We start from the raw sequence: 13,027 nt of genomic DNA on the forward strand, positions 1-13,027 counted from the left end.
AAAAGGACTTGCCTGCTAAGTCTGCAGGGTGCAGAGGTCCCATGGCCCTGACTGGTGGGAGAACAAAGGTATGGAGTGGGACGAGGGGAGGCAGAGGACCCATTGGTCCTGGAGGAGGAGCTGGTCGTCTGTAAATGGGACCTCCTGCTTCTGGAAACATGTAGCCTGAAGTAGAGACAGAAAAATTTATTAAGTTATGATGGTGTCAGTCTGGAGACAACTGACTCATGCCCATGCATTTGCACGATGTGGACACAGTTTTTTTTTTTTTTTTTTTTGATGGTGGGAGGAAATCCCAGGAGGACCTGCAGAGAACAAATTAATGCCACACAGAAAGAAAGTGGGTGGTGCTGGAACCAAACCACAGACCCTGTTGCTAACCGCAATATTAATAAACCATTGGATACCAACCACCTGTATGTCCATAAACCTCCTCTTTGGCCTCCTTCTCCTCCTTCCTGGTGGCTCCATCCTCAGCATCCTTCTCCCTATATACCCTGGGTCCTTCCTCTACACAATGTCCACACCATCTGTCACATTCTGGTCTCCAAACTGTTCCACTCGCGCTGTCCCTCCGATATGTTCATTCCTAATCCTGTCCATCCTTGTCACTCCTAAAGACAATCACAGAATCTTCAGCTCTGCCTCCCGTCTTTTTGTCAGCCTCACCATCTCTAAGCCATACAACATAGCTGATCTCTCTACTGTCTTGTAGACTTTCCCCCTTCACTCTTGCAGATATGCTTCCATTACAAATCACTCCTGCCACCTTTCTCCACCCTGCTGCACTCTCTTCTTCACCTCTCTACCACACTCTCCATTACTTTGGATAGTTGACCTGAACCACCTCTGGTCCATGTAACTACACTATTCCACCAGCCCCCCCTCTCACGCGCACTCTGTGTGTTATAACTGGTTTCTGGACGTAAGTCTTGAGGTGCTGGACACATGAAATGTGAGTTTTGCAGTGATCTAAAAGCACAACTCAAAAAATTTGAAAATCATGGGAAAAAGGTTCAGTGTTTTTGTCAGCTATTTCAGAAAGTGGAAATTTTATATACGGCATTCTAGACTCATTACATATAAACTAAAATGTTCCATTTCTTATACTTATGGCCTGCAGCTCCTAAATAAATAAATACAATAAAAAAATGGTTGAAACCTTTTATCTGGCCAAAATATATAAAACTTTTCCCACAGTATTCTAACTTTATGATGTACTCATGGAGTAAACTGACCCATGTTCAGTGTCTTCAACACACCGATCTGAAGAGGTTCAAAAACAGGCTTTTCAGCAGACGTGTGTTGAAACCATGCCTGCTGGATAAAGGGGGAGGGATTTCACTCCTCCCCCTTTATCTCCAACACACAAACACACACCTGGAGGCCCAGGAGGTCCTACAGGTCCCGGAGGGGGTCCAAAGGATCCCGGTGGGGGTCCAAAGGATCCCGGTGGGGGACCCCTTCGATCTCTGTCCCACGTAGGAGAGTTGGAGCCACTGTCTGAGTGAGCACCGCCACTACGCTCCATCTCACCTTGGCCTTCACGGGGCTCCACTGGACCACCACGCAGCACTGAGGAGAGGAGGCAGAGGTTGAGTGGATGAGTCCACAGAAGGGCCATAAAGTAATAAACTCACAGCTTATCTTTAAAATGCGCTGCCATTTTTGTTTTGTTGTTGTTCCAAACAAGTCATCTTCATATCAATTACACAGTAAAAAAATAAAATAAAATAAAATAAAAAAGCCTCTGATGCCAAACTGGGAGCTGGCAGGATGGAGATCTTTTCAGATCCTGCTCCAATCAGTCAGCGAGGCACAAACCAGCACACACAAATACTCAAAGCCACAGGCATGAGGTGATGTCTGGATGTCTTTGGTACCAGGTCCCTGTGGAGGATCTTTGAGTCCCACTGCAATGACTTTGTGTCAAATGAACAGTTACTTGGTGAGACTCAGATGAGGAGGATCACTGACACTGTGAGGGGAACATCAACTACCACATTTTGTCCATGTGGTGTGTTTCTGTGGACATGATCCGGCACCAGATGGTCACATTAGCAACAAGCGGCAGAAGCAAAGTGACGAGCTGCTGTTGATTGTCAGTCAGAGCGGGCGTTTTGCTGCAATGAGAGACAACAGTCGCTACGTCACCAGCTAGGCGGTGCCAAAACAGATGAGAAATCTATTTCATGCAAATGCTGAGTGATGCAACACGGAGACTGCCCATCAGAGTTCAAAGGCAGCGTGACGTCAGCCGGCTCCTCGGAAAATGCTCCCAAACAGTTTATTTCTGTTGGAATCTGTTTGACATTTTCCCCCTCATATATTTTGTAAAAATTAGCGAGAAACAAATACTTAAATCTAAAAACTCCAGGTAACCAGACAAAACCTCTGAAGTGATTTACAATACATCTTATGGAGATGCTAGCATGCTAATTATTGATACAGGAACGTCACTGTGAAAGTCGGAAACAAATCAAGCTAAATGTGGTTATGTTAAATGGTCAAGCCCAGAGGAAAAACTCAGGGTGACCAGTTTCCATCCTTTATAGTCTGTTCTTAAACAATGTGCACATTAACCCTTCTTGGCTCTTGCTTGCCTCTACTGGTGGTTGACTCTCACTGCGGTATTGTATCACTTCCTGTTCCGGAGCACAGCAGTGTTTTTCTGTATCTGTTAGCTGTTTAATCTGCGCAGTTAGATTGATCTAGTTACCTAGATAACGATTTGTTTCACAGTGTTATCTTCACGTGCCTTAACTAAAGCACTCCCTCTGCTGAATCACCTCTAAATTATTTACACGTTATTAACTTTGCGTGTTTTTAGGAATCCGCTAGCTTAGCGCAGCTACTAGCTCTTAGCCGGTTTAGCATGGCGGCTTCTCCTGTCTCTCCCGCACTTTTCTGCTCTGGGTGTGAAATGTTTAGTTATTCCTCGGCCTCCTTTAGCAGTAATGGTACTTGTAATAAGTGTAGCTTATTCGTAGCTTTGGAGGCCAGGCTGGGCAAATTGGAGACTCGGCTCCGCACCGTGGAAAATTCTACAGCTAGCCAGGCCCCTGTAGTCGGTGCGGACCAAGGTAGCTTAGCCGCCGTTAGTTTCCCTCTGGCAGATCCCGAGCAGCCGGGAAAGCAGGCCGACTGGGTGACTGTGAGGAGGAAGCGTAGCCCTAAACAGAAGCCCCGTGTACACCACCAACCCGTTCACATTTCTAACCGTTTTCCCCCACTCGGTGACACACCCGCCGAGGATCAAACTCTGGTTATTGGCGACTGTTTTGAGAAATGTGAAGTTAGCGACACCAGCAACCATAGTCAATTGTCTTCCGGGGGCCAGAGCAGGCGACATTGAAGGAAATTTGAAACTGCTGGCTAAGGCTAAGCGTAAATTTGGTAAGATTGTAATTCACATCGGCAGTAATGACACCCGGTTACGCCAATCGGAGGTCACTAAAATTAACATTGAATCGGTGTGTAACTTTGCAAAAACAATGTCGGACTCTGTAGTTTTCTCTGGGCCCCTCCCCAATCGGACCGGGAGTGACATGTTTAGCCGCATGTTCTCCTTGAATTGCTGGCTGTCTGAGTGGTGTCCAAAAATGAGGTGGGCTTCATAGATAATTGGCAAAGCTTCTGGGGAAAACCTGGTCTTGTTAGGAGAGACGGCATCCATCCCACTTTGGATGGAGCAGCTCTCATTTCTAGAAATCTGGCCAATTTTCTTAAATCCTCCAAACCGTGACTATCCAGGGTTGGGACCAGGAAGCAGAGTTGTAGTCTTACACACCTCTCTGCAGCTTCTCTCCCCCTGCCATCCCCTCATTACCCTATCCCCGTAGAGACGGTGCCTGCTCCCAGACTACCAATAACCAGCAAAAATCTATTTAAGCATAAAAATTCAAAAAGAAAAAATAATATAGCACCTTCAACTGCACCACAGACTAAAACAGTTAAATGTGGTCTATTAAACATTATGTCTCTCTCTTCTAAGTCCCTGTTAGTAAATGATATAATAATTGATCAACATATTGATTTATTCTGTCTTACAGAAACCTGGTTACAGCAGGATGATTATGTTAGTTTAAATGAGTCAACACCCCCGAGTCACACTAACTGCCAGTATGCTCGTAGCACGGGCCGAGGCGGAGGATTAGCAGCAATCTTCCATTCCAGCTTATTAATTAATCAAAAACCCAGACAGAGCTTTAATTCATTTGAAAGCTTGACTCTTAGTCTTGTCCATCCAAATTGGAAGTCCCAAAAACCAGTTTTATTTGTTATCTATCGTCCTCCTGGTCGTTACTGTGAGTTTCTCTGTGAATTTTCAGAACTTTTGTCGGACTTCGTGCTTAGCTCAGATAAGATAATTATAGTGGGCGATTTTAACATCCACACAGATGCTGAGAATGACAGCCTCAACACTGCATTTAATCTATTATTAGACTCAATTGGCTTTGCTCAAAATGTAAATGAGTCCACCCACCACTTTAATCATATCTTAGATCTTGTTCTGACTTATGGTATGGAAATTGAAGACTTAACAGTATTCCCTGAAAACTCCCTTCTGTCTGATCATTTCTTAATAACATTTACATTTACTCTGATGGACTACCCAGCAGTGGGGAATAAGTTTCATTACACTAGAAGTCTTTCAGAAAGCACTGTAACTAGGTTTAAGGATATGATTATGTTCCCTAATGCCATATACCAACACAGTGCAGAGTAGCTACCTAAACTCTGTAAGGGAGATAGAGTATCTCGTCAATAGTTTTACATCCTCATTGAAGACAACTTTGGATGCTGTAGCTCCTCTGAAAAAGAGAGCTTTAAATCAGAAGTGCTTGACTCCGTGGTATAACTCAGAAACTCGCAGCTTAAAGCAGATAACCCGTAAGTTGGAGAGGAAATGGCGTCTCACTAATTTAGAAGATCTTCACTTAGCCTGGAAAAAGAGTCTGTTGCTCTGTAAAAAAGCCCTCCGTAAAGCTAGGACATCTTACTACTCATCACTAATTGAAGAAAATAAGAACAACCCCAGGTTTCTTTTCAGCACTGTAGCCAGGCTGACAAAGAGTCAGAGCTCTATTGAGCCGAGTATTCCTTTAACTTTAACTAGTAATGACTTCATGACTTTCTTTGCTAATAAAATTTTAACTATTAGAGAAAAAATTACTCATAACCATCCCAAAGACGTATCGTTATCTTTGACTGCTTTCAGTGATGCCAGTATTTGGTTAGACTCTTTCTCTCAGATTGTTCTGTCTGAGTTATTTTCATTAGTTACTTCATTCAAACCATCAACATGTCTATTAGACCCCATTCCTACCAGGCTGCTCAAGGAAGCCCTACCATTATTTAATGCTTCAATCTTAAATATGATCAATCTATCTTTATTAGTTGGCTATGTACCACAGGCTTTTAAGGTGGCAGTAATTAAACCATTACTTAAAAAGCCATCACTTGACCCAGCTATCTTAGCTAATTATAGGCCAATCTCCAACCTTCCTTTTCTCTCAAAAATTCTTGAAAGGGTAGTTGTTAAACAGCTAACTGATCATCTGCAGAGGAATGGTCTATTTGAAGAGTTTCAGTCAGGTTTTAGAATTCATCATAGTACAGAAACAGCATTAGTGAAGGTTACAAATGATCTTCTTATGGCCTCAGACAGTGGACTCATCTCTGTGCTTGTTCTGTTAGACCTCAGTGCTGCTTTTGATACTGTTGACCATAAAATTTTATTACAGAGATTAGAGCATGCCATAGGTATTAAAGGCACTGCGCTGCGGTGGTTTGAATCATATTTGTCTAATAGATTACAATTTGTTCATGTAAATGGGGAATCGTCTTCACAGACTAAGGTTAATTATGGAGTTCCACAAGGTTCTGTGCTAGGACCAATTTTATTCACTTTATACATGCTTCCCTTAGGCAGTATTATTAGACAGCATTGCTTAAATTTTCATTGTTACGCAGATGATACCCAGCTTTATCTATCCATGAAGCCAGAGGACACACACCAATTAGCTAAACTGAAGGATTGTCTTACAGACATAAGGACATGGATGACCTCTAATTTCCTGCTTTTAAACTCAGATAAAACTGAAGTTATTGTACTTGGCCCCACAAATCTTAGAAACATGGTGTCTAACCAGATCCTTACTCTGGATGGCATTACCCTGACCTCTAGTAATACTGTGAGAAATCTTGGAGTAATTTTTGATCAGGATATGTCATTCAAAGCGCATATTAAACAAATATGTAAGACTGCTTTTTTGCATTTACGCAATATCTCTAAAATTAGAAAGGTCTTGTCTCAGAGTGATGCTGAAAAACTAATTCATGCATTTATTTCCTCTAGGCTGGATTATTGTAATTCATTATTATCAGGTTGTCCTAAAAGTTCCCTGAAAAGCCTTCAGTTAATTCAAAATGTTGCAGCTAGAGTACTGACAGGGACTAGAAGGAGAGAGCATATCTCATCCATATTGGCCTCTCTTCATTGGCTTCCTGTTAATTCTAGAATAGAATTTAAAATTCTTCTTCTTACTTATAAGGTTTTGAATAGTCAGGTCTTATCTTAGGGACCTCATAGTACCATATCACCCCAATAGAGCGCTTCGCTCTCAGACTGCAGGCTTACTTGTAGTTCCTAGGGTTTGTAAGCGTAGAATGGGAGGCAGAGCCTTCAGCTTTCAGGCTCCTGTCCTGTGGAACCAGCTCCCAATTCGGATCAGGGAGACAGACACCCTCTCTACTTTTAAGATTAGGCTTAAAACTTTCCTTTTTGCTAAAGCTTATAGTTAGGGCTGGATCGGGTGACCCTGAACCATCCCTTAGTTATGCTGCTATAGACTTAGACTGCTGGGGGGTTCCCATGATGCACTGTTTCTTTCTCTTTTTGCTCTGTATGCACCACTCTGCATTTAATCATTAGTGATTGATCTCTGCTCCCCTCCACAGCATGTCTTTTTCCCGCTTCTCACCCTCAGCCCCAACCAGTCCCAGCAGAAGACTGCCCCTCCCTGAGCCTGGTTCTGCTGGAGGTTTCTTCCTGTTAAAAGGGAGTTTTTCCTTCCCACTGTTGCCAAGTGCTTGCTCACAGGGGGTCGTTTTGACCGTTGGGGTTTTTCCGTAATTATTGTATGGCTTTGCCTTACAATATAAAGCGCCTTGGGGCAACTGTTTGTTGTGATTTGGCGCTATATAAATAAAATTGATTTGATTTGAATTGATTTATCTACGGCGATGGCGCCCACGCCATATTTTCCATATGCGTTTTTTTTTTACCGTAACTCCGCCATAGTTTGTCCAATCCGAATGATTCAAAGTGCATTGTTAAGCTAACACCAAGGGCTTTCCAATGATATATGGTGTATTACGGTAAATGTAAGCCTGTGACGTCAAAACGCAGAGGAAAAACACGGACGTTTCACACTAGTGCGCCGCTGATTCTCATTACCTTTTCTCAAGTAAGCCCTCAATCTAAAAAATTTCAACACTGACAGCAAGCCAAGAACCCGTGCTTTCCAACAGTATGCTATACAAGCCCTGGCAAAAATTATGGAATCACCAGCCTCTGAGGATGTTCATTCAGTTGTTTAATTTTGTAGAAAAAAAGCAGATCACAGACATGACACAAAACTAAAGTCATTTCAAATGGCAACTTTCTGGCTTTAAGAAACACTATAAGAAATCAAGAAAAAAAGATTGTGGCAGTCAGTAACGGTTACTTTTTTAGACCAAGCAGAGAAAAAAATATGGAATCACTCAATTCTGAGGAAAAAAATTATGGAATCACCCTGTAAATTTTCATCCCCAAAACTAACACCTGCATCATATCAGATCTGCTCGTTAGTCTGCATCTAAAAAGGAGTGAACACACCTTGGAGAGCTGTTGTACCAAGTGGACTGACATGAATCATGGCTCCAACACGAGAGATGTCAATTGAAACAAAGGAGAGGATTATCAAACTCTTAAAAGAGAGTAAATCATCACGCAATGTTGCAAAAGATGTTGGTTGTGTCTAAACTCTGGACTAAATACAAACAACATGGGAAGGTTGTTAAAGGCAAACATACTGGTAGACCAAGGAAGACATCAAAGCGTCAAGACAGAAAACTTAAAGCAATATGTCTCAAAAATCGAAAAATGTACAACAAAACAAATGAGGAACGAATGGGAGGAAACTGGAGTCAACGTCTGTGACCGAACTGTAAGAAACCGCCTAAAGGAAATGGGATTTACATACAGAAAAGCTAAACGAAAGGCATCATTAACACCTAAACAGAAAAAAACAAGGTTACAATGGGCTAAGGAAAAGCAATTGTGGACTGTGGATGACTGGATGAAAGTCATATTCAGTGATGAATCTCGAATCTGCATTGGGCAAGGTGATGATGCTGGAACTTTTGTTTGGTGCCTTTCTAATGAGATTTATAAAGATGACTGCCTGAAGAGAACATGTAAATTTCCACAGTCATTGATGATATGGGGCTGCATGTCAGGTAAAGGCACTGGGGAGATGGCTGTCATTACATCATCAATAAATGCACAAGTTTATGTTGATATTTTGGACAATTGAAAGGATGTTTAGGGATGATGAAATCATTTTTCAAGATGATAATGCATCTTGCCATAGAGCAAAAACTGCAAAAACATTCCTTGCAAAAAGACACATAGGGTCAATGTCATGGCATAGGGTCAATGTCAATGAGCAGATCTGATTTGATGCAGGTGTTAATTTGGGGGATGAAAATTTACAGGGTGATTCCATAATTTTTTCCTCAGAATTGAGTGATTCCATATTTTTTTCCTCTGCTTGGTCTAAAAGTAACCGTTACTGACTGCCACAATCTTTTTTCTTGATTTCTTATAGTGTTTCTTAAAGCCAGAAAGTTGCCATTTGAAATGACTTTATTTTTGTGTCATGTCTGTGATCTGCTTTTTTTCTACAAAATTAAACAACTGAATGAACATCCTCTGAGGCCGGTGATTCCATAATTTTTGCCAGGGGTTGTATGTTGCATATATTACGGTAAAGTATGTTCGGTGACTTTTGAAACGAGGGAAAGTATGAAAAAGAGCGCAAAAGTGACAGAAAAGTACAGAGACAGACAGCAAACATAAATGTAGTAATTTCTGAGGAAAAGGCAGGGTGTTAGTGTCATCTGTGAAGGTGTGTGTGCGTGTGATGGCTCCATCAGCCACAAGCCACTGCCCGGTGCCAACAAGCAGTGGAAACCCAACTTGCCAGCGATCCACAAAGGGGCGGCGTTCTTGCAAGGTTTGCAAGAGGTCAACCTGCTGGATGTGCAAACTTTGTAAAAATTGGCCTCTGTCTTCAGCCAGACAGAAACTGTTACAAACAGTACCGCACTGACTGATGTAGTTTAGATCTAATTTTGATTCTTGGTTATATATTTGTATATAGTTTGACACTTTATTGTTTTATTCATATTGTATAATTTTGCACAAAATGAGTGATCAAATGCGTGCACATTTTATTAATATTTATTGCACATTTTAATAATACAGATAATAATTGATATATTTATATATAGTTTTGCACTTTGTTTGTTGTTATTCATATTGTTTGGTTCTGCACTTTAAAATTGGTTAATTTTTGCATATTTTCGCCTTGTAAAATGTTTACTTTTGCACTGTTTCTGCAATGTTTCTGAGTTCTAGACACACAAAATTAATTATTTTGATTGTAAACACTTACAGCTTCCTGTTAAAAATGTGAAATCCAAACTTCCTTTACATAATCATTTTTCACTAAAAAACTGAAAAAAAATCAAGTTCGTTTTTGTGTTTTTTCTCATTTTAAATGCTAAAACTTACAAATAATGTGTATAAATAGTTAATCAGGTGTAATATAATTGAAATTCAGGTACTCTTGGAAAAGGGTACCAAAGCACACAAACATAGAACATTATTTCTTAATTTTATTGCTATAATAAAAATTATAACCAATCGTCCATTTATAGCCTCAGTAGGTAAAGGGTTAACGCCAAGTAACCACAAGCTGGCCACACCCATCAAGTGACAAACACCAACTACTTGTCATCCTCAATGGCTAGAGAAGATCAAGGACATGCCCACATTTCACCTGGCTACAGCAGGTAGCTGTTTACATGTCTATCTGGGTGGTTGCCATCCAGGATGCAATTCCTTATGTGCCGGTGAGGTCTGACCTGACCCGCGTCGGGCACTCTAAGGCAGCTCCTGATGTGGGGCTGTACAAATAAACAGTATTTGCAGTATCCTGCCTAGATGCATGTGAAAAGCTCCATATTTATCGAGGACTGTTGTAAATGTGAGCCACGGTTCCGTGGATGTGGATCAGTGCAGCTGGACATATAAATACCTCTTGGGAGTTGAGAAGGTGGTCCGTCCATCAGAGTGGGAGGAGACGGAAACTGTCTGGTTTCAGAGGAGGGTCGGCCCAGAGGAGAGGGGCCAAATGGCGACCTTTCACCTACCAGGGAAAGAAAGTCTGAGCTACAAGTTGTGGACGTTTATACTTGAGTACCTCATCTTAAAACCTGTGAGTGTGAACCTCGGAAAGGCAGCGGTCGGGCGAGGCTGTTCAGGGCGTACGGATCTTTGTCGAGGGCGTCCAGTTTAAACTGTGTGTCCGTCAGCCTACGCACAAACACACACCACATTAACACAAACCCTGGACCACAAAAACCTCCAAATATACACACGTCACATCAAACTTAACATTTTCAGAAAATGTATTCTTTGTATTTAAGTTAAAAAAAAAATACACACACACTTTTGAAATATATATTTATGAGTAACCTGCTGCATTCATGACTAAAAAGAAACATTTCTGCCATTTAAACTTCAGAAACAGTCTGTCCGCAATATCACATAGATAAAAACATGAACATTTAAGAATCCATGCAGTTTATGTTTGGGGCTGAAATACTCACTTCTGCCTGAGAAGGGCGTGCTCCCTCCTGATGTCTGTGAGCTCTCTGTCTGCAGCTCGAGCTGCCAGCTGCAGAAACAGGGAAAACAACACACACACATCAGAACCACAAACGTGATGAGAACATGTGGACACGGAGTCATTTACAGACCCAGTTATTGTGAGCCTTCCTCTCGTGAGCAGAGATCTGTGTTTGATACGACTGTTTGGTTTTCTCCAGTTCCTCCTCCATTTCCTCCGCACGCTGCCTGAAAGAACACAATCAGCCACTCCATCAGAACACACTCAAAACAAGCGTTCCAAAGTAATACAAAAACTATCATTTATCAAGCAAATATATGGAACATTATGTTGCTTATTTATAGATCAACAAATGCCATAAACGCAAGTGAAACGCAATTCAAATCAAATTAGCGTTGCATGTATGTAGTGTAGTTCCACATAACCGCTGTTAGCAAAGACCAGAACCGCATCTCCTGGGAGACGTCATGAACTAAACCAAATGTGCATTCTGGGTTTCCTGTTCCCTAAAATTAATTTGTGTTTCTTGATGTTTAGTAGAAACATTTGAGTCATGAGTTTCCTCCATTCTTTTTTTTGCGTTTTAAGCCCATCACAGACAGCATGTTGGTATCTGGTGTCAAAAAATCTCCCCGTCATTTCATTACCCACAATTCTTTTCTTTGCCTCAGACACAAATGACACAGAAGTGCAGAAATTTAAAGCATTCCCCCTGCAGACCTGTTTAAAAGGACACTGCCTCCTAGTGTGTGCTTGTCATACCTGTAATTGTTGAGTTCCTCCATGGCCAGCGTAATATTTCTGTCCGCTTTGCTCAACTTCTCCTCCTTCTGCAGGCGTTCTTTCTCCTCCACAGTCAGCAGCCTAGACACATTATTATTCATGCATTATCATCTTAACAACAAACTGCAGCTTCTGGAGGAACTCATTTATTTTCATACCTGTGAAGCTTCAGCTCGTTCTCCTGGTACATCTCCGTCATTATCTGCAGCTTCTGCTGGAGCCTCTGGACCTGAACACATCCACATGTACCATGAGTAAAGACATAAAGTGACACTGAGCAAACGTTCAACAAAACTGAGGACTGACACCTGATCAGAGTAACGTTCGGTGTCCGTCTGAAGAATGATCTGCTCATTCCTCAGCTGCTCGGTGCTCTCTGCAGAAAAAAAAAAAAAAAAAAAGAGAAAAAACACCCAATTAAGTTACATATACATGCATGTTCATGAAAAGATGCTAAAGAGGAATTTTTTAAAATATGTTTGTAAAATGTGCAATGACCACTTTAAAGTGTAATTTATTTGAGGTGTTCTTCTGCAGATTAAGAAAATCCAGACGAGCACTAAACCAGTTTATTGTCTTGATAAGTATCTCTGTCCACGAGGTGACAGTTTCACCGCCATTTGTCAGCAGGTACCTCAAAAAGACATCTGATGTGAACGCTGTGCCTGGGCCAGAAGAACGGATTCAATTTTGGTGGAGATTGAGTTTAAGGGGCGGAGCTTGAATTTGACAGACTTCATTTAATTGTAAAGTGAGGTAAGACTTCTACAGCTAACTCTGTAATGGTGAACAGGATCTTTTGAATACGTGGACACAGAACGCAGGAGCTAAAACCACCTGACTTTGTGGCACAAAGTCCAAACGACAGCGTTCAGACCAGCACAAAGGATAAAAACGCCTGACAGAAAACCTTTTAAATCAGAAGCATCAAAGCAGGTGGTCTCAGATTCAACAATTATTAAAAATATAATTAAAAACACTAAAATGTGTCAGTAAATGCCAGTTTTTTTTTAAAGTATATATTATTTGGGGGCATTTTTTAGCCTGTATTAGAGACATTGGTTAGGGTGCGATTCGAACCTGGAGAAGCTACAGATGCAGCCTGAACCTGACTTACCTTGTAGATCTTCGGCAGCTCTGACTTCATCGTTCAGTCGGGCAAACACTCTGTCTTTGTCCTCGTCCACTGACTTCAGATCTGCATTCAGCTACACACAAACACAGAACATCTTGAACCCGATAATGGTCAGATCCCAATAACGGCAAATTCCAAAGTT

General features: G+C 41.5%; 1 protein-coding gene across 1 annotated transcript in view; it reads right to left on the reverse strand.

Moving 5' to 3' along the window:
- The window catches only part of ctage5 (CTAGE family, member 5), a 37,472-nt gene that overhangs the window by 3,497 nt on the left and 20,948 nt on the right, over nucleotides 1–13,027 (reverse strand). Inside the window, exons 17-26 of the mRNA XM_034195052.1 lie at nucleotides 12,868–12,958; nucleotides 12,059–12,126; nucleotides 11,909–11,979; nucleotides 11,730–11,831; nucleotides 11,098–11,194; nucleotides 10,948–11,015; nucleotides 10,566–10,651; nucleotides 10,374–10,484; nucleotides 1,381–1,575; nucleotides 13–165 (exon numbers count right to left, since the gene is read on the reverse strand). Of these exons, the coding sequence (XP_034050943.1) occupies nucleotides 13–165; nucleotides 1,381–1,575; nucleotides 10,374–10,484; nucleotides 10,566–10,651; nucleotides 10,948–11,015; nucleotides 11,098–11,194; nucleotides 11,730–11,831; nucleotides 11,909–11,979; nucleotides 12,059–12,126; nucleotides 12,868–12,958 (1,042 nt within the window). The remainder of the gene's footprint in view (nucleotides 1–12; nucleotides 166–1,380; nucleotides 1,576–10,373; nucleotides 10,485–10,565; nucleotides 10,652–10,947; nucleotides 11,016–11,097; nucleotides 11,195–11,729; nucleotides 11,832–11,908; nucleotides 11,980–12,058; nucleotides 12,127–12,867; nucleotides 12,959–13,027) is intronic.

The sequence above is a fragment of the Thalassophryne amazonica genome, chromosome 19 (assembly GCF_902500255.1).
Source record: "Thalassophryne amazonica chromosome 19, fThaAma1.1, whole genome shotgun sequence".
In the NCBI taxonomy this organism is placed as follows: domain Eukaryota; kingdom Metazoa; phylum Chordata; class Actinopteri; order Batrachoidiformes; family Batrachoididae; genus Thalassophryne; species Thalassophryne amazonica.